The sequence below is a fragment of the Ranitomeya imitator genome, chromosome 1 (assembly GCF_032444005.1).
Source record: "Ranitomeya imitator isolate aRanImi1 chromosome 1, aRanImi1.pri, whole genome shotgun sequence".
Classification (NCBI taxonomy): Eukaryota; Metazoa; Chordata; class Amphibia; order Anura; family Dendrobatidae; genus Ranitomeya; species Ranitomeya imitator.
In genome coordinates this window covers 866248619-866269423 of record NC_091282.1, presented here as the reverse complement: position 1 = coordinate 866269423, position 20805 = coordinate 866248619, and the positions used below count along the sequence as shown (strand labels likewise).

At 42.4% G+C, this 20805-nt stretch overlaps 1 protein-coding gene across 5 annotated transcripts in view; it reads left to right on the top strand.

Annotated features, from left to right (window-relative positions):
• PSD3 (pleckstrin and Sec7 domain containing 3) overlaps positions 1-20805 on the top strand; it is an 835030-nt gene that overhangs the window by 729888 nt on the left and 84337 nt on the right. For all 5 annotated transcript variants that reach the window (XM_069742411.1, XM_069742393.1, XM_069742401.1 and 2 more), the window contains one exon: positions 16413-16483. In XM_069742411.1, coding sequence (XP_069598512.1) covers positions 16413-16483 — 71 coding nt within the window. The remainder of the gene's footprint in view (positions 1-16412; positions 16484-20805) is intronic.

Genomic DNA, 20805 nt, shown 5'->3' with positions numbered 1-20805 from the left:
ATAATAAATATACGGTAATTAGAAAACAAAAATAATATGAGTTCCAATTATTCTACATAACTAAAACAGGCAAAAACCACAGCAGCAAACTTATACTATCAGGATGGGAAGGTCCATGGATATTGGTCCCTTCACACCGTAAAGACACCAGCCAGAAGTCACCCCAGAAGTGGCTTTTCACATTGAATGGTCCAGTTCTGAGGGTAACCCGACTCTTCTCAATACCCTGTGTTTGCATCTTTAAAGAGGTTATCTTGGTTTTTTTTTTTACTATGGGCCTAAAAATTAACAGGTAAGTAGTTGCTAACTGCCTGCCTCTTCTACCCGACACTGGCTCAGAGCAGTCACTGAACACTCCTGCCAGCGATACATTACTAATACTTTAGTAAAGTGTTAAAACATAAAAAAAATTCCTGACACCACTCCTCTGTGACTATTTTATTAACCCCTTCATGACCGTGCCCTTTTTCATATTTTGCGTTTTCTTTTTCCCTTCCCTCCTTCCCAGAGCCATAACTTTTTTTTTTTCCGTCAATATGGCCATGTGAGGACTTGTTTTTTGTGGGATGAGTTGTACTTTTGAACGACACCATTGCTTTTACCATGTCGTGTACTAGAAAACAGGAAGAAAATTCCAAGTGTGGTGAAATTGCAAAAAAGTGCAATCCCACACTTGTTTTTTGTTTGTTTTTTTGCTAGGTTCACTAACTGCTAAAACTGACCTGCCATTGTGATTCTCCAGGTCATTACGAGTTCATAGACACCAAACATGTCTAGGTTATTTTTTATCTAAGTGGTGAAAAAAAATTCCAAACTTTGCTAAAACAAAAAAAAACCCAACTTGCGCAACTTTCCGATACCCATAGCGTCTCCATTTTTCAGGATCTCGGGTCAGGTGAGGCGTATTTTTTGCGGGCTGAGCTGACGTTTTTAATGATAACATTTTGGTGCAGATACGTTCTTCTTATCGCTGTGACCCAAAAACGTAATTCTGGCATTTTGAATTTTTTTTCTTGCTACGCCGTTCAGCGATCAGGTTAATCCTTTTTTTTCATTAATAGATCGGGCGATTCTGAATGCGGCGATACCAAATATGTGTATGTTTGATTTTTTTTTATTGTTTTATTTTGAATGGGGCGAATGGGGGGTGATTTAAACTTTTACCTTTTTTTTATTTTTTCCATATTTTTTAAAACATTTTTTTTTACTTTTGCCATGTTTCAATAGCCTCCATGGGAGGGTAGAAGCTGGCAAAGCCTGATCGGCTCTGCTACATAGAAGCGATGCTCAGATCGCTCCTATGTAGCTGAATTCCTGCATTGCTATGAGCACCGACCACTGGGTGGAGTTCACAGCAATCCGGCATCAACAACCATAGAGGTCTCAAGGAGACCTCTGGTTGTCATGCCGACACATCGCTGACCCCGATCACATGACGGGGGTCAGCGATGCGCGCATTTCAGGCCCGATGGCCGGAAGCACTAGTTAAATGCCACTGTCAGCGGCATTTAACTAGTTAATAGCAGCGAGTGGAACGTGATTCCACCCGCCGCTATTGCGGGCACATGTCAGCTGTAGAAAAACAGCTGACATGTCGCGGCTTTGATGTGGGCTCAGTGCCGGAGCCCACATCAAAGGGGGAGACACGACATGCTCCGTAGTAGTACGGCGCATGTCATGAAGGGGTTGCAGAGTTCATCAAATGCAATATAGACCAAACTGGAAACCTGCAAAAAGTAAAAGCACTAGAAAACATGACAATAACACGATTGAAAAAAATCTCTTATTTTGCAGCACTAAAAAGGTTCTGAGTGCAGCGCACAGTCATAAGTGTAGTTGCTGGAAGAGCGCTCCACTCCTTAAAACAGAAGCACATACACCAAATAAGAAATATAGGAAACTAGATGGTGGCCTGATTCTAACGCATCGGGTATTCTAGAATATGTATGTAGTTTATTTATGAAGATTTAAGAATAATGCAATGAATACACAGGATTTTCCAGGTAAAATATATACATTATCATCACATGTTATGGAGCTGAAACTCCTAAACCCTTCATCCAATTTTAATGTGGATACCCTCAAATGAAAGCTGAAAGTCTGAACTTCAACTGCATCTGAATTGTTTTGTTTAAAATTCATTGTGGTAATGTCTATAATCAAAATTAAAAAAAATGTTGTCTCTGTCCAAATATATATGGACGTAACTGTATATAGAGAGGAAAATGAACCTTGTGAGAAGTATATGCAACCATCAGAAAAATCCCTATAAGAACACCTAGCGCTCAAATTCCTATATGCCGGGTCCAGAAAAGCAAATAAGATTAAGAGAATAGTTAATCCTGAATCAGGATCAAAAAGGATTAGATGCACCAGTGCAGTATAAGATGTGCAGCAGAGACCCTTATATATCTATTATAAATACCTCAGGTGTAAGCCAAGTAAATACTTTATATAATCTACCGAAGCAAGGGAGAGGGCCCATCGGAGGATCCTCCAGTGCTTTGTTGGGCCAGTCCTACAAAGCTCCCAATTATTTAACTCTTCTTCCCGTTAGTTATTTTGTTTTGATTTTGATTCCTAAGGGCACATTCACTCATCCGTGCCAATCTGATTGAGCATGGACTGCTAATAGATGGGCTGGCCATAGCTCCGACCCAAGCATGACAGATTCATAGAAATATGACACTGTCATTCTTGTCTCAGCAGAGTCGCGGCCAGTCAGTCTCGAATGGCATTGATGTCTGAATTAGCCCTTGGATTTTGTAGGCTTTCCCAGTATAGTCCAGCAAATGCAGGTTCCCGTTGAATGAAAGAAAGAATGCACATATCTTCAAGTACCATATATTAAAGAATCAAAGAATACCTGTAATATTATACGAACAGAGTTCTTTTTTGCTTATAGTTCTTTAAGAAATAATGTTTTTTCATGTTTAATTTCATATGATGTCATTCGACGCAACTTTTCAAAACTGAATCAATATATGTCTGTGCTAATTTACAGCAAACAAAGAAATAGCTTCCAAAACTAAGTATTATGGCTTGAAAGGATTGCTTTCAATATACCAGCTGGTTTTTATGTGGTTTCTTTGTGTGTTCATAGCTTGATGAAAACTGGAAATGGCCTTACAGGAATGACTTTTATATCAAATGGCTCTGTTTGGAAGACTCTACTTCCATCTGCACTCACAAATATATACATTACTGTACAAAAGAATTAGGCAGGTATGGAAAAAATGGTTTTAAAAAGATTTTTTTAAAAAAGCATTTATGGCTTGTTTTTTATTGATTAACAAAATGCAATGTGAATGAGCAAAAGCAAAATCTAGATCAAATCAGTATTTGGTGTGACCACCTTTTGACTTCATAATAGCATCAATTCTTCAAGTTACAAATACACTGGTACATAATTTTGAAGAGACTTGGCAAGGAGGTTGTTCCAAACATCATTGAGTTCTAACCACAGATCTTCTGTGGGTGTAGGCATGCACAAATCCTTCCTTCTTTGCATATCATTTCAGACAGACTGGATGATGTTGAGAACTCTGTGTGAGTTATATCATCACTTCCAGGACTCTGTGTGTTAGGGCTAGCGGAACGCACCAAATAATTAGAGAAAAGGAATAAGGTGCGTTTGCAGCCCGGGGTCCACCATGCAGAGATGGAACCTGCTGCTAAGCAATGATAGACCATATGGCTGTACAATGAGATTTACACACACGGGTTAGCTTCACCCTGTGTGAAAGAAGCGAACCCTGTTGTGTCACAGGGCCACAGTACCGCACGTAACGGAAATAATAATAAAGTAGCATGAGAGTGCATGCGGTGCCACACTGACGGACGCCACTAACCACCCAGACATGGGTTTGAAAAGTGCGGAGATAGCGCATGGCACCGCACTGGTGGTCACAGCAATAGACGCTGTTTGTGTACTATGTTGGTAAAGTCGGGCGCTAGAGTACAATCATCCTCCTTACGTGAGCATTCAAACACAAGGGAGGGGATTATTAAAGAGCGACTTTCACTCACAACACACACACATAAACAAGTGTATCTGTAGCTGCCGCAAGTTCAGGACCTTCCTAGAGGACCAATGAGAACTGCTACAGTAACTGAACAACTTCAGGACCTTCCTGGAGGACCAATAGGAGCTACTGCAGTACCTGAGCATGTGACCCCAGACCTCCACTGAGAGGTCTTCCTTTGGGCATGCTCAGAAGGGGAAAAGCAGGACTTAGTCCCAGAGATGACTGTTCGCCGCTGATCAGTACAGGCTACAATGGCCGAGCCTGGAAAGGCAACAGTAACCCTTTGCACAGAACCAGACTGAGCGAAACACTGGGACCGATGTCTCCACTGAGCAGGCTCCACTGCGGCTGATGCAGCATGAGAGACCGCAGCAGACAAGGTTCGAGATTCCCCCTGTGCAGCGGTGGGAACTCGACTCCTAACACTCTGTTCTTTTTTGCACTGAATATAGTTCTTAATTGCATTGACTGTATGTTTGGGGTTGTTCTCCTACTGCAAAATAAAAATAATTGGAACCAATAATTGGAGGCTTCTGTGATGCTGTTGCATGATGGATAAGTAAGTATCTGCCTGTGTTTCTCAGCATTGAGGACAGGGCTGCTACTAGGAATTTCAGGGCCCTATACTGGCAACATCTTTGGGAGCCTTGAGACTCTGCCCAGGCTCCACCCCAGCTCCGCCTTCACCCCTCAAACCTTCCACAGTCCCACCTCCCACTCTTGGAAATCTCCACTTCTGCACCACATCCTCACCAATCACACATAAACAGTTCCCATCAAACTCCATATCACATACATAGCCATCAGCTTTTGTTTTGGCTAAAAGATTTTTTAAGTCGCAACCACCACGACAAGGTAGATTCTTTTGACAGGGCCCTACTCTAATCTATTAAACATTTCTTAAAATAGACAATAGTTTTTATATTATATATTATAAAATTTATATTTTATATATTTTTTTCTAAGGGAATGAGTCACATACATTTTTTTAAATGACCATTAATATCACATACAGTCACACCGTGACCAGACCACATATTACAACCACATAGTGACCAAATAATACCACATACAAGGCACAAATACCCCCATACCATGATCAGATCAGATATTGCCACCATACAGAGACTGAATAATACCCCATGCAAGGCACAAATACCGCCACACCATGACCAGATCACATAATACCATCACATAGTAACTGAATAATACCACATGCAAAGAACAAATACAGCGACACCATTACCAGACCACATACTACCACTGCATCGTGACTGAATACTACAATATTAATCATTAATTTAAAAAAAAATAGTGCTAAGTGCCATTATACGCAGGAACTCTGTATATACTGTCAGTGTACAGGTAATACAGAGCTCACCAGTGGCATTATACATAGGACCTCTGTGTATACTGTCAGTGTACAGGTAATACGGTAATCACCAGTGACATTAAACACAGGAGCCCTGTACATAGTATACAGTGTATAATGTCAGTGTACAGGTAACACATTGACTCACCAGTGGCATGTCTGTTGTGAATTCTGTTGTCGAACTCCCTCCTGTGGTCGTGAATGGTACTTCGGCGAGTTCTGTCTATGGGCTCTGTTATGATCAGGTAATTCAGAACCACAATGGACCTTGAAGTTCAGAGCACACAAGGTGACCTGACATTTACCAAAAACATAGGACAAGCTCTGAGACGAGGAAACTCTGCTGACCGCAATCCCTAATCCTAACACACCACACTAGAGGTAGCCGTGGATTGCGCCTAACGCTCCCTATGCAACTCGGCACAGCCTGAGAAACTAACTAGCCCTGAAGATAGAAAAATAAGCCTACCTTGCCTCAGAGAAATTCCCCAAAGGAAAAGGCAGCCCCCCACATATAATGACTGTGAGTAAAGATGAAATACAAACACAGAGATGAAATAGATTTAGCAAAGTGAGGCCCGACTTACTGAATAGACCGAGGATAGGAAAGATAGCTTTGTGATCAACACAAAAACCTACAAACAACCACGCAGAGGGGCAAAAAGACCCTCCGCACCGACTAACGGTACGGAGGTGCTCCCTCTGCGTCTCAGAGCTTCCAGCAAGCAAGAAAAAACCAATATAGCAAGCTGGACAGAAAATATAGCAAACAAAAATAACACAAGCAGAACTTAGCTTATGCAGGATAGAGAGGCCACAGGAACGATCCAGAAGGAAGCAAGACCAATACTAGAACATTGACTGGAGGCCAGGATCAAAGCACCAGGTGGAGTTAAATAGAGCAGCACCTAACGACTTAACCTCATCACCTGAGGAAGGAAACTCAGAAGCCGCAGTACCACTCTCATCCACCAAAGAAAGCTTATAGACAGAACCAGCCGCAGTACCACTCACGACCACAGGAGAGAGCTTGGCCACAGAATTCACAACAGGGCTCCCTCTGGTGGCTGTGAGTGAAGCTGCTGCTTCTGAGGTTCCTTACACAGGTGACGTGGTTTATCCTTTGGTTGGCTGCTCTATTTAACTCCTCTCAGATCATTACTCCATGCCAGCTGTCAATGTTTTTGCATTGGTTCAGTTCGCTCCTGGATCTCTCTGGTGACCTGCCTTCTCCTGCAGAAGCGAAGTTCCTGATAGTCATTATTTGTTCTCTGTTTTCTTGTCCAGCTGGTTTTCATGATTTTGTCTTGCTAGCTGGAAGCTCTGGGATGCAGAGTCGCCCCTCCGCACCGTGAGTCGGTGCGGAGGTCTTTTTTGCACACTCTGCGTGGTCTTTTGTAGGTTTTTGTGCTGATCGCAAAGTTACCTTTCCTATCCTCTGTCTATTTAGTAAGTCTGGCCTCCCTTTGCTGAAACCTGTTTCATTTCTGCGTTTGTGACTTTCATCTTTACTCACAGTCAATATATGTGGGGGGGCTTCCTTTACCTTTGGGGAATTTCTCTGAGGCAAGGTAGGCTTTATTTTCTTCTCTAGAGCTAGATAGTTCTTAGGCTGTGACGAGGCGCCTAGGTCTGGTCAGGAGCACTCCACGGCTATTTCTAGTGTGTGTGATAGGATTAGGGCTTGCGGTCAGCAGAGCTCCCACATCCCAGAGTTCGTCCTGTATGAGGTTTAACTATCAGGTCATTCTGGGTGCTCCTAACCACCAGGTCATAACACATGTCTAGCTGAAGTCCTTCATGTTTGCTTTTTCTTTTTCATTCACCGCCATTTCTTCTTCCAGTGTAAAGATAATGCAGTGATCACAGTGACATTATACACAGGAGTTCTGAATATAGTATACTGGTAATACAATGATCACCAGTGACATTATACATAGGAACTCTATATATAAAGTGTTAGTTTACAGGTAACACAGTGATCACCAGTTACATTATACACAGGAGCTCTGTATACAGTGTCCGTGTACAGGTAATACAGTGGCTCTCCAGTGACATTACACAGGAGCTCTGTATATAGTGTCATTGTACAGATAACACAGTAATCACCTGTTACAATATACACAGGAGCTCTGTGTATAGTGTCAGTGTACAGATAATATAGTGATCATCAGTAAGATTATACACAGGAGGTCTGTGCATACTATACAGTATATAGTGTCAGTCTACGGGTAACACACTGACTCACCAGTGATGTCTCTAACTGAAGTCCTTCATCTTTGCTTTTCTTTTTCATCCAGCATAGACCGCCATTACTTCTTCTAGCCAGGACTCGTTTCTGCATAAAATAACACATAGTTATCTAGAGCACCACTTCCAGAGCATGTTACCCACTTTTTCCCATTCTTTTGCACTACACAGCTGAATACAGACGTGCACCCACCATTAATATATAATTAATTATTATGCAACCCACTACTCCAAATATAAATTGTAATCCACCACTGTGCCCCCACTAAGTATAAGTACCGCATATACTCAAGTATAAGCTGAGATTTTCAGCTCACTTTTTTGGGCTGAAAGTAACCCTCTCGGCTTATACTCGAGTCATACCCAGGGGTCGGCAGGGGAGGGGGAGCGGAGCTGTGTAATAATACTCACCTGCTCCTGGCGTGGTCCCTGCACGTCCCTGGTTTCTCGGCGCCGGCAGGTTCTTCCTGTAGTGAGCGGTCACATGGTACAGCTCATTACAGTAATGAATATGGACTCCCATAGGGGTGGAGCCGCATATTCATTACTGTAATGAGCGGTACCATGTGACCGCTCACTACAGGAAGAAGCTGCCGGCGCCGGGAAACAGATGTGCAGGGACTGTGCCAGGAGCAGGTGAGTATAACGCAGTACACTATATTAACCTGCTCCCTGTTCCACCGTCGGCGCCGCTGCGTCTTCCGCGTCCTCTGCAGTTACGCGCAGGTCAGATGGTGCGATGACGCGATTAGTGTGCGCCGCCCTCTGCCTGAGCGTCAGTGCAGAGGACGGGAAGACACAGTGGCGGTCAGCGGTGGAACGGGGAGCAGGTGAATATAGCAAGTGCCAGGGGCCTGAGAGGTGAATATGTAATTTTTTATTTTTTTAATCGCAGCAACAGCATATGGGGCAAATGTCTATGGAGCATCTTATGGTGCCATGTGCAGCGTTATATGGGGGCAAATATCTGTATGGGGCCATGTGCAGCATTATGTGGGGCAAATATCTGTATGGAGCATCTTATGGGGCCATGTGCAGCGTTATATGGGGCAAATATCTGTATGGAGCATCTTGTAGGCCATGTACAGCATTATATGGGGCAAATATCTGTATGGGGCCATGTGCAGCATTATATGGGGCAAATATCTGTATGGAGCATCTTATGGGGCCATGTACAGCATTATATGGGGCAAATATCTGTATGGGGCCATGTGCAGCATTATATGGGGCAAATATCAGTATGGAGCATCTTATGGGGCCATGTGCAGCGTTATATGGGGCAAATATCTGTATGGGGCCATGTGCAGCATTATATGGGGCAAATATTTGTATGGAGCATCTTATGGGGCCATGTACAGCATTATATGGAGCAAATATCTGTATGGGGCCATGTGCAGCATTATATGGGGCAAATATCTGTATGGAGCATCTTATGGGGCCATGTGCAGCGTTATATGGAGCAAATATCTGTATGGAGCATCTTATGGGGCCATGTGCAGCGTTATATGGGGCAAATATCTGTATGGGGCCATGTGCAGCATTATATGGGGCAAATATTTGTATGGAGCATCTTATGGGGCCATGTACAGCATTATATGGGGTAAATATCTGTATGGGGCCATGTGCAGCATTATATGGGGCAAATATCTGTATGGAGCATCTTATGGGGCCATGTGCAGCGTTATATGGAGCAAATATCTGTATAGAGCATCTTATGGGGCCATGTGCAGCGTTATATGGGACAAATATCTGTATGGGGCCATGTGCAGCATTATATGGGGCAAATATTTGTATGGAGCATCTTATGGGGCCATGTGCAGCATTATATGGAGCAAATATCTGTATGGGGCCATGTGAAGCATTATATGGGGCAAATATTTGTATTGAGCATCTATTGGGACCATGTACAGCATTATATGGGGCAAATATCTGTATGGGGCCATGTGCAGCATTATATGGGGCAAATATCTGTATGGAGAATCTTATGGGGCCATGTGCAGCGTTATATTTGGCAAATATCTGTATGGAGCATCTTATGGGGCCATGTGCAGCATTATAAGGAGCAAATATCTGTATGGGGCCATGTGCAGCATTATATGGGGCAAAATCTGTATGGAGCATCTTATGGGTCCATGTGCAGCATTATATGGGGCAAATATCTGTATGGGGCCATGTGCAGCATTATATGGGGCAAATATCTGTATAGAGCATCTTATGGGGCCATGTACAGCATTATATGGGGGCAAATATCTGTATGGGGCCATGTGCAGCATTATATGGGGCAAAATCTGTATGGAGCATCTTATGGGTCCATGTGCAGCATTATATGGGGCAAATATCTGTATGGGGCCATGTGCAGCATTATATGGGGCAAATATCTGTATAGAGCATCTTATGGGGCCATGTACAGCATTATATGGGGGCAAATATCTGTATGGGGCCATGTGCAGCATTATATGGGGCAAATATCTGTATGGAGCATCTTATGGGGCCATGTGCAGCATTATATGGGGCAAATATCTATATGGGGCCATGTGCAGCATTATATGGGGCAAATATCTGTATGGAGCATCTTATTGGGCCATGTGCAGCATTATATGGGGCAAATATCTGGAGCATCTTATGGGGCCCTGTACAGCATCATATGGGGCAAATATCTGTATGGGGCCATGTGCAGCATTATATGGGGCAAATATCTGTATGGAGCATCTTATGGGGCCATGTACAGCATTATATGGGGCAAATATCTGTATGGAGCATCTTATGGGGCCATTTGCAGCATTATATGGAGCAAATATCTGTATGGGGCCATGTGCAGCATTATATGGGGCAAAATCTGTATGGAGCATCTTATGGGGCCATGTGCAGCATTATATGGGGCAAAATCTATATGGAGCATCTTATGGGGCCATGTGCAGCATTATATGGGGCAAAATCTGTATGGAGCATCTTATGGGGCCATGTGCAGCATTATATGGGGCAAATATCTGTATGGAGCATCTTATGGGGCCATGTGCAGCATTTTATGGGGCAAATATCTGTATGGAGCATCTTATGGGGCCATAATCCACATTTTTGGAGCATTATTTGGGGCATATTTTAATATGCAGCATCTTATGGAGCTCATCATAAACTGTATGGGGCTCCTGATTCAATATGAATATTCAAAAAAACTTAACCTACTGATGTCTCAATTAATTTTACTTTTATTGGTATCTATTATATACTAGACTGTGGCCCGATTCTAACGCATCGGGTAATCTAGAATATGCATGTCCCTGTAATATATGGACAATGATGATTCCAGAATTCGCAGCAGACTGTGTCCGTCGCTGATTGATCGAGGCAACCTTTATGACATAATCGTCACCATGGCAACCATTATGACATCATCGTCGCTGTGCCCGTCGCTGATTGGTCGAGGCCTGGCGGCCTCGACCAATCAGACGCGGGATATCTACGTCCTTTATGACATCATCGTTACTGTGCCCGTTGCTGATTGGTCGAGGCCGCCAGGCCTCGACCAATCAGAGAGCAGGGATTTCCAGGACAGACAGACAGACAGAAAGACAGACAGACAGACAGACGGAAAAACCCTTAGGCAATTATATATATAGATTATAATTATTATAATTATTATTATATTATATGGGGCAAATATCTGTATTGAGCATCTTATGGGGCCCTGTACAGCATTATATGGGGCAAATATCTGTATGGGGCCATGTGCAGCATTATATGGGGCAAATATCTGTATGGAGCATCTTATGGGGCCATGTGCAGCATTATATGGAGCAAATATCTGTATGGGGCCATGTGCAGCATTATAGGGAGCAAAATCTGTATGGAGCATCTTATGGGGCCATGTGCAGCATTATATGGAACAAATATCTGTATGGGGCCATGTGCAGCATTATAGGGAGCAAAATCTGTATGGAGCATCTTATGGGGCCATGTGCAGCACTATATGGGGCAAATATCTGTATGGAGCATCTTATGGGGCCATAATCCACAGGGCATATTTTAATATGCAACATCTTATGGAGCTCATCATAAACTGTATGGAGCATTATATGGGGCTCCTGATTCAATATGGATATTCAAAAACACTTAACATACTGATGTCGCAATTAATTTTACTTTTATTGGTATCTATTTTTATTTTTGAAATTTAGCAGTAGCTGCTGCATTTTCCACCCTAGGCTTAAGGTACCGTCACACTAAGCGACGCTGCAGCGATACCGACAATGATGCCGATCGCTGCAGCATCGCTGTTTGGTCGCTGGAGAGCTGTCACACAGACAGCTCTCCAGCGAACAACGATCCCGAAGTCCCCGGGTAACCAGGGTAAACATCGGGTTACTAAGCGCAGGGCCGCGCTTAGTAACCCGATGTTTACCCTGGTTACCGTTGTAAATGTAAAAAAACAAACACTACATACTTACATTCCCGGTGTCTGGTCATGTCCCTCTCCTTCAGCTTCCCGCACTGACTGAGCGCCGGCCGTAAAGCACAGCGGTGACGTCACCGCTGTGCTGTGCTTTACGGCTGGCTCACCAGCGCGAGGGACGTGACCAGACATCGGGAATGTAAGTATGTAGTGTTTTTTTTTTTTTACATTTACAACGGTAACCAGGGTAAACATCGGGTTACTAAGCGCGGCCCTGCGCTTAGTAACCCGATGTTTACCCTGGTTACCAGTGAAGACATCGCTGGATCGGCGTCACACACGCTGATCCAGCGATGTCAGCGGGAGATCCAGCGACAAAATAAAGTGCTGGATTTTCCCCAGCGACCAACGATCTCCCAGCAGGGGCCTGATCGTTGGTCGCTGTCACACACAACGATTTTGTTAACGATATCGTTGCTACGTCACAAAAAGCAACGATATCGTTAACGATATCGTTATGTGTGACGGTACCTTTACACTCGAGTCATTAAGTTTTCCCAGTTTTTTGTGGCAAAATTAGGGGGGTCGGCTTATACTTGGGTTGGCTTATACTCGAGTATATACGGTAGCCACTTTACCCACCTAATAAATATATAAACTAATTAGCACTTGTACTCTTTACCCCAATTCATTACCAGTCACTGCATCCTCAATGCCCCCACTCTGTACCTCCTCCTCTGATTCATTACATTTACATGCCCCTTACACCCCAATTCATTGTCTTATCTTCTCTCTCCCACCCCCACCCTCTATTCATTATCAACTGCTTTCCCCCACATTCAATACATCATTGATAGTGATGAGCGAATATACTCGTTACTCGAGATTTCCCGAGCACGCTTGGGTGTCCTCCGATTATTTTTTAGTGCTCGGAGATTTAGTTTTCTTCGCCGCAGCTGGATGATTTACAGCTACTAGCCTGCTTGATTACATGTGGGGATTCCCTAGCAACCAAGCAGCCCCCACATATACTTAGCCTGGCTAATAGCTGTAAATCATTCAGCTGAGGCGATGAAAACTAAATCTCCGAGCACTAAAAAATACTTGGAAGACACCTGAGCGTGCTCGGGAAATCTCGAGCAATGAGTATATTCACTCATCACCAATCATTTACTCTCCCAGCATCATTTGCTGCCCCCATCACCAGTATCAATACATAATCATTTCCTCTCCCATCCTCAAAATTCATCATTATTTGCTCTTCTCCAGGTCGTAATTTGCTCTCCCCACCCCCACCTTCAATTCATAATTTCCTCTCCCCACCCCTACCTTCAATTCAATTGCTGTCCCCTGCCCCTCACCCTAAATTCATCATTTGCTGTTTCTCGTCACCCACCCTCAATTCATTTGCAAGAATGCTTGGTCAAGCCGATATTTCTAATCTACGGGGATTCAAAAGAGAGGGTTTTCCTTTGTCTAGATGCTTTATGCAGCAAGGGACACTCCATTATTCATTAGGGTCGGTGCTCATGTACTAATCATGCTCCACTGCAGTGATGGTTGCCCCATCTCCCCCTCACTTCATCATTTGCAGCCCCCCTCAGTTCATCATTTGCATTCCCCCGTCAATTCATCATTTGCAGTCCCCCTCACTTTATAATTTACAGCCCCCTCCCCCTTGCTTCATCATTTGCAGTCCCCCCCTCGCTTAATCATTTGCAGCCCCCCCTCACTTCATCATTTGCATTTCCCCGTCACTTCATCATTTGCAGTCCCCCCTCATTTCACCATTTGCAGTCTCCCTCCCCCACTCACTTCATCATTTGCAGTCCCCCTCACTTTATAATTTGCAGCCCCCCTCCCCCTTGCTTCATCATTTGCCGTCCCCCTTCACCCTCTCTTTGTCATTTGCAGTTCTCCTCCCCCTCACTTCATCATTTGCAGTCCCCTTCCCTCAACTTCATAATTTGCAGTCCCTCTTCCCCCTCACTTCATCATTTTCAGGCTCCCTCCCCTCTCACTTTATCATTTGCAGTCCCCCCTCATCCTTTTAATTCATTTTATAAAGAGAAAAAAATTGTTTTTCTTACCTCACTGACGATCCCCTGCAGAGGCAGCGTAGGCACTGTCACCTGATCAGAAGTCCAGAGCAGGTGGAGGTGGATCTGCCCAGCTGTCCAAGTTAGATGGCAGTGGAGCTTCCGGAAAAGCATAGCACACAGCATTTTATTGCAAAATGGGGCCCAGTGAGTAGAAGCACAAGAGGAGGGGCCGGGTCCGAGCTCCCCTCTTTACTGCTGCTCACTGGGCACCATATAACATTAAGGGCAGTAATGCCCTGATGATGACCCTGATTGAGAACACCATAAATCCTGACCAAATGTCCAAATTCATTTGCTGAATTGCAGACACTCATTATTGTACATCTCTCCAGTCTTTCATTGAACAAACATTTTTTTTCATTAGTCAAGAGCATGTGCCACCATTTTTTTTAGCACCCCAGATCCTAGGTTTTCATTTATAGTTGAGCTGCTTGACTTTTTTTTTATGTCAAAGGAATGACTTTTTGGCTGCTTTTCTTCCTTAAAGACTACTTCTAGCCAGGCATTTTGGCGGATTTGATGATGTACAGTATCTGGGCCCCAATAGATGATTCCAGTTTTGAGCTGATGGCACTGCTGGACATATTCCAATTTCATCAGGAAGTAAGCTTCAGATGTATTTCAATTGCTACACTAAGAAACATTGGCCGATCACTATGTCTATGGTCCTCAGCCTTGTAGACTTGGGGCTTCGTCAAAAGATATTTAAGAGCTCAATTTGACACCCCAGTGTGCTTTGACATCTTTTGATGGGAGAGACCTTGCTGATAAAGTAAAACAACCTTATATCTTATTGCTGTGCTCATTCTGGCCAAGGTATATGACCTCTGACTTGAAACTGTCTTCCACAGCCTCACCTTTGTAGCAGAGTTTGGCTGTTCTACACCCAGTTTTAAGTCTCCTATAGAGCTGTTTTTTGTTTTAGTTAATGACTGTGTTTTAACCTACATATGAAAATGAAGCTCATTATCACCTGTCTGGTACTCATACACCTGACTATAATCCTACAAAATCCCTGACTTTGTGCAAGTGTACCTAGAAGAATTGATGCTGTTTTGAAGGCAAATGTTGGTCACAGCAAATATTGATTAGATGTATAATTATCTTTTGTTCATTCACTTTGCATCTTGTTAATTTCTTAAAATATATTAACACTTTTATTTTTTTAGAGCATTCTTCATTTGCAGCATTTTTTCACACCTGCCTAACACGTTTGCACAGTACTGTATATACACACATTTATACATGTAATTCTGTAAAAGGTAAGTAGTAATTCAAATAAGTTCAAATTGCTTGCGCCTCTAATTGAATGCTTTATTATTTTGGCTACTTTTGGCATTGATAATTTAGGCAGAAAAGCTTCAGATCATTCATGGTTATCTAAAATCTTGGGGCTGGATTCTTTACTGTTTTGTCTTTCTAATATATATATATATAACAAGAGTAACTCACGTTTTTCGGAATTAAGTAAATTGAGTTTGCTAAACATATTCCATTTATTTATTTTTTTCCAGTTCTTTTAATTTAATCCTCAATGTTCAATTTCCAGTAGTACCTTATTGCTCATACAAAATGCATTACATCTTTTCCATGGATGACCTATTTTAACCCACTGTCAGGGATCCAGTTGTGCTTCTCAGAATTTTGGACAGCTGTGTGGTCTATGATATAATAATCCGATCTTGTGTCATTTAAAGCTAGGCTGTTTGTCATTACAAAGGGCTGTAGATGTGGCAAGAATTTCCTTTAATCTGGAGAAGTGCTTAGATAACATCAAAGTAGGCTGGAAGCTATGAAGTTGATGTGTTGGCTTATTATGAGGTGTGGTAGTCAGTAACCTGTTGTCTCAGTAAGCAAGGGTCAAAGATAAATGGAGACATTTAATCAAATGTGAAAGGCTGCCTAGCCTGTGGAAACCATGCTTTTATATTTCCTACTTCAAAAGCCCTACACTGTACAGTGGAAGTGTTTTCCTGGACAGGTTACTGGAAATATTAACCTTCTTCAGGATTTTAGAGGCTTAGACCACAGTGTATTCTACTTTTTCCCAAAGTCTGTCAATTTTTGTAATACATAGAAATAATATTTTATTAGGAATATCGGTAAACATCTTGACATTGGACCTAAATTAATATTTCTATACTATATTAAATAATGTTTAGTGTGTGTTTACCTGTATGATTCTGGTTGGAAAGTAACTTGAAATACACTATTAGTCTATTAATTTCTATGACACCATTGTCTGAAGATCTTTTTCTTTTCTTTTACAGCTCCAAGAGGAAAACGGGGATGGAAAACATTCTACGCTATTCTGAAGGGAACGGTCCTTTACTTGCAAAAGGTATGCATTCATACGACTTAATGATGATGGTGTATGGTTTATTATTTTGGATTTTATTTGTATATATATATAAAGTTCAAGAGTATCTAAAAGGAAAACTGTCAGCTGAATTATGCCACCCAAACCATTGGCAACATGAATCAGAGCTTAGATGCAGGGTTGCAACCAGTAGTTTGAATATCCGCACACCACTCCAGTTGATTGACAGGTCTCTCTCATATGTGTACACAGCTAGAGACCTGCCAATCAACTCAAGCACCGCTGGGAAAAGCTGGCCAAGAGTGGCACTGGACAAATTTTAGGGCGCTGGGAAAAGCTGGTCAAGAGTGGCACCGGACAAAATTTAATCTCCGGCATTGTTCCTTGGCTGTCTCGTCAAACTATATTTTCTCTGAAACATTGGTAATTGTGCAGCAAAGTTCTGATTCATGCTACCTGTGGTTTGGGAAGCATGGATCAGCTGATGGATTCCCTTTAAGGGGACATTCTAATATAATCCTTGCTCCTGTTCTTTGGAATTTGCCAGATCACTTCCAGCAGTAAATAAATCGTAACCTTGATTGTGTAATTGCAGATGATGAAAGTAATTTTCAGTAATTCATATGATGATCATAAAGGTGACAACTAACTGTAAAATAGAAATATTTAGGGTCCGATTCACCCTTGACTTTTTTTGTCTAGTTTGGTGGACTTTGCTCTTGTTTCATGTTTGAGCCATATTCATCATTTAATTTGCGGATGTCACACAAATGCCATATGGATCTCAAAAATACACATACGGATTGCATACAGATAACAAAATAAATGAGAAATACATTTTTGGGGTGTGAAAAATGGACAACCTAGCCTGAAGGTGTGATTTTTTTTTTAGGGGCTATGTGCTTTTTGTACTGTCAGTTTCGACAGACTCTCTGTTACTTGCTTATTAGAAAATTTAGAAACTTCTCCAATACTCCGTTATGAAACCACAACACTCTTTCGCGCAGAGAATCCATAACTTGAGTGATAAGCTGCTCATTCTGAAAAAAAAAAACAATAATTTACACAGTTAGGATATTCTCAAAGTAAAATGTATGATTCCCATACTGCTAAGATATTGTTGCCTTGCTCTCCAGAGTTTGTTAGAATTTTTTTTTTCAAAATTTCCATTTATTTCTAGAAAAAAATAGGTTAGAGGAAAGTTTACCGAGAATGAAGTAATGATTTAATTGTGTCCTTTTCTTTTTATAGATATGTAATATGGAAATCTGCCTGTTGTAAATCACTTGGCTAAATATATCTCCTCACACCATGGTGATAGGTCATTATCTTCTGTATTTCAGTGGTTAATATAAAAAGGACTCATCAACTTTGACTCTTTGCTCCTTTCTAATGAATAGGCGATGAATGATGTCCTGTGCATTAACTGGCCTAATGTATTTTATTGTCTTGAATTGCTGTGCCATCAGAATTGAATTAGAACTCTGGAGTGAAGACCATTGAATTAATGCGGAGTGTCGTGTGTTTAAACAATGACTTTATTCATTTCCCTTGGTATCCCAGATTGTAACAATGCCACTGATCTACAGAACATCCTTTGCTTGCAGTTCTTATCAGAATTAATCATTTAATTAAAACTCCTGAATAATAGATTTTGGAATTGTTGTAACTCCACATTTTGTTTTTCATCATTCATCACTTGAAGTCAGTAACTTATTAAATATTACTGACAGCCGAAGTGATCCATGCTGCACCTAGATGTATCAGACAAGACCATTATTGTTTTACCACACTTGGATAGATGCCTTTGGAAAGGATGAAGTAGAATCGGAGTCATGAAGTAAATGTATGCATAGCTGCGATCAATGGTTTTATGCAGCCGCAACCTCCTGTGCATGATTTGATATATAATCCTTAAGGCCCCCATACATATTAGACTAATGTTGGCTGAACCAACCAATATCAACTAATTTGGCCTACAGTCTAATGTGTATGGGGGCATTGGCCAACTGATTGTCACGAGAGATGTCAATCACGCATGTCCCATTTTGTACTGCCACTTGCAGCGCTCCTGTCTGCTGACATGGCTGATGGCCAAATGATCAGCTGAAGCATAGTTCAGTGGACAGCCATTTTATTTGTATGGCCAGTCTTAGCTTTGCATGGAGAAAATAGTTTTAGAATGTATAAAATAATTCACATTTGTGTCCAAGGACTTTTGTGTTATGGGGAGAATTGTGCTACCTTTGATCACTCCAGGACTCGGGAGCATAACAATCGTATGTGCTCGAGCTTAGGGTGGTCCAAAAGGACCCTTGAACCTTATGTGAAGACCAGTACACTTAATGACCCATGAGATTCACGTAACGCCACTGTAACATCATTATCAACATGACTTGTCATAAAGTGAAAAAGCAAATTCTAAATGTGCGAGTCTACTTTTATACTTTGTTTATTTTATTCACTTACATAGCACCATGAATTCCACAGCGCTTTACAGACATTGTCATCGCTGTCCCCATTGGGGCTCGCAATCTATATTTCATATCAGTATGTCTTTGGAATGTGGGAGGAAACCGGAGGAAACCCATGCAAACACACGTAGACCATACAAACTCCTTATAGATGTTGTCTTGGGTGGGATTTGAACCCAGGACTGCAACGCTGCGAAGCAACAGTGCTAACCACTGAGCCACCGTGCTGCCGACCTGCATGCTCATTAGCCTCTTTATCTGCCAGTCCTTCTGACATTATCTGATTGCAGTCTGTATCCTCTGTGTTCTCCTTATAATTGCTTTTATAACGGTACAGTAGCCTGATATAATACCGTATTCATTGCCATTCCACTATGTGCACCACTAAATAAAGAACAGTATTCCTGTACTGTTGCTTGGTACTTTCTTAACTAGACTTCTCTCTATTTAAAATGTTCATGATGAAATATAGCAGTTTCTGTCAACTGAAGCGTTCTCCCAGAATGGCAGTAAAAGCTGGTGAACATCCTGACAGCGGCAGTAGATCATCATGTAGCAGAATAGTTTTGCTTGAGCTTTTCTGTTGGAAGCAGTCAAATGATGGGATGATCTAGAGATTGCCAATTTGGCTCACGTGTGATTACAGAGAGAACAGTATTTTTAGGATTTCCGCAACAATATCAAATTAAACAATGTGCCTTCTTGAATTAAATGTCTGTCACAACAGTTTTATGGGTGGGCAATAGGTGGCACACTGTTGAAGTAGATGCTAATCTGTAACTGGGCCCTTAATTCCCCTATTTGCAAAATCTCAAAATTCAGTATTATGTTTGAGAGTGAATCAAAACTTTTCCTGACTCTGGCTGCAGAATTTATTTTAAGCAACTGTGATATGCAGAACTAGTGCTAACCGCAGTTGCTTCAAAAGAATGCAGCAACTAGAGGGGTTAACACAGTCACAGGAGACAGGGAGGGGTTAACAGAGCCCCAGGGGGATTGTGGGGAACTTGTTTATGTTTCAGTCAGCAGCCAAAGAGATGAGTGGTGTGTGATCTCTCTCTCACAAAAGTGCAGGCAATTGAACCATAGGGACACAGGATTTCATTACAAAGTGGAGTTGAGCTAACCCCCTGTACTGCTAGTTGAGGAAGTCCAACAGGAGCAGGAAGATAAGGACTGGAAGAAATTGTGTCACAGAGATCATCTCCCTCAACAAACCCCCCTCCTCCATTACACTGTGCTAGAAGGAATGCTGCATACTACTGTGCTTTTGTAAAGAGTCTTGATCTGTGCTGAACGGTGCTATCAAAAGAAGCAGCTGTACTGTTTATGAAGCCTGTGCTTAAGAGACGTGAATTGTACTGAATGTGCTGTGACATTAAACTACACTGTTCATATTTATGAGGACTCTATCAATTGTATCTTTGTGAGCAAGTGGATCCTTCTTGTGCCTGAGGAAGCTACAATACACGGTGGCTTTGAGTAATGGTTCCCCCAGAGTTCCAAAGAATTCATGAGACTTGTTCCGCCCCTATCTGAACCTAGCGGCATACACGTAACTAGTGTTGAGCGATACCTTACGATATCCAGAAGTATCGGATTGGATCGGCCGATATCCAAAAAATATTGGATATCGCCGATACCAATGCAAGTCAATGGGACACAAATATCGGAACGTAAATAAGCCCTTTCTGTCCTTCTACATCCTGTTCCGGAGGGGGGAAGAGTGTGGGCGGTGCATGGGCGGACACTGTGCGTGTCTGTGTGTGCGGGCGGGGTCTGTGCGGGCCTGCTGCGGATCTGTATGTGCCTGCCGGGGCTGTATGCGGGCCTGTCGGGCCTGTATGCGGGCCTGCCGGGGCCGTATGC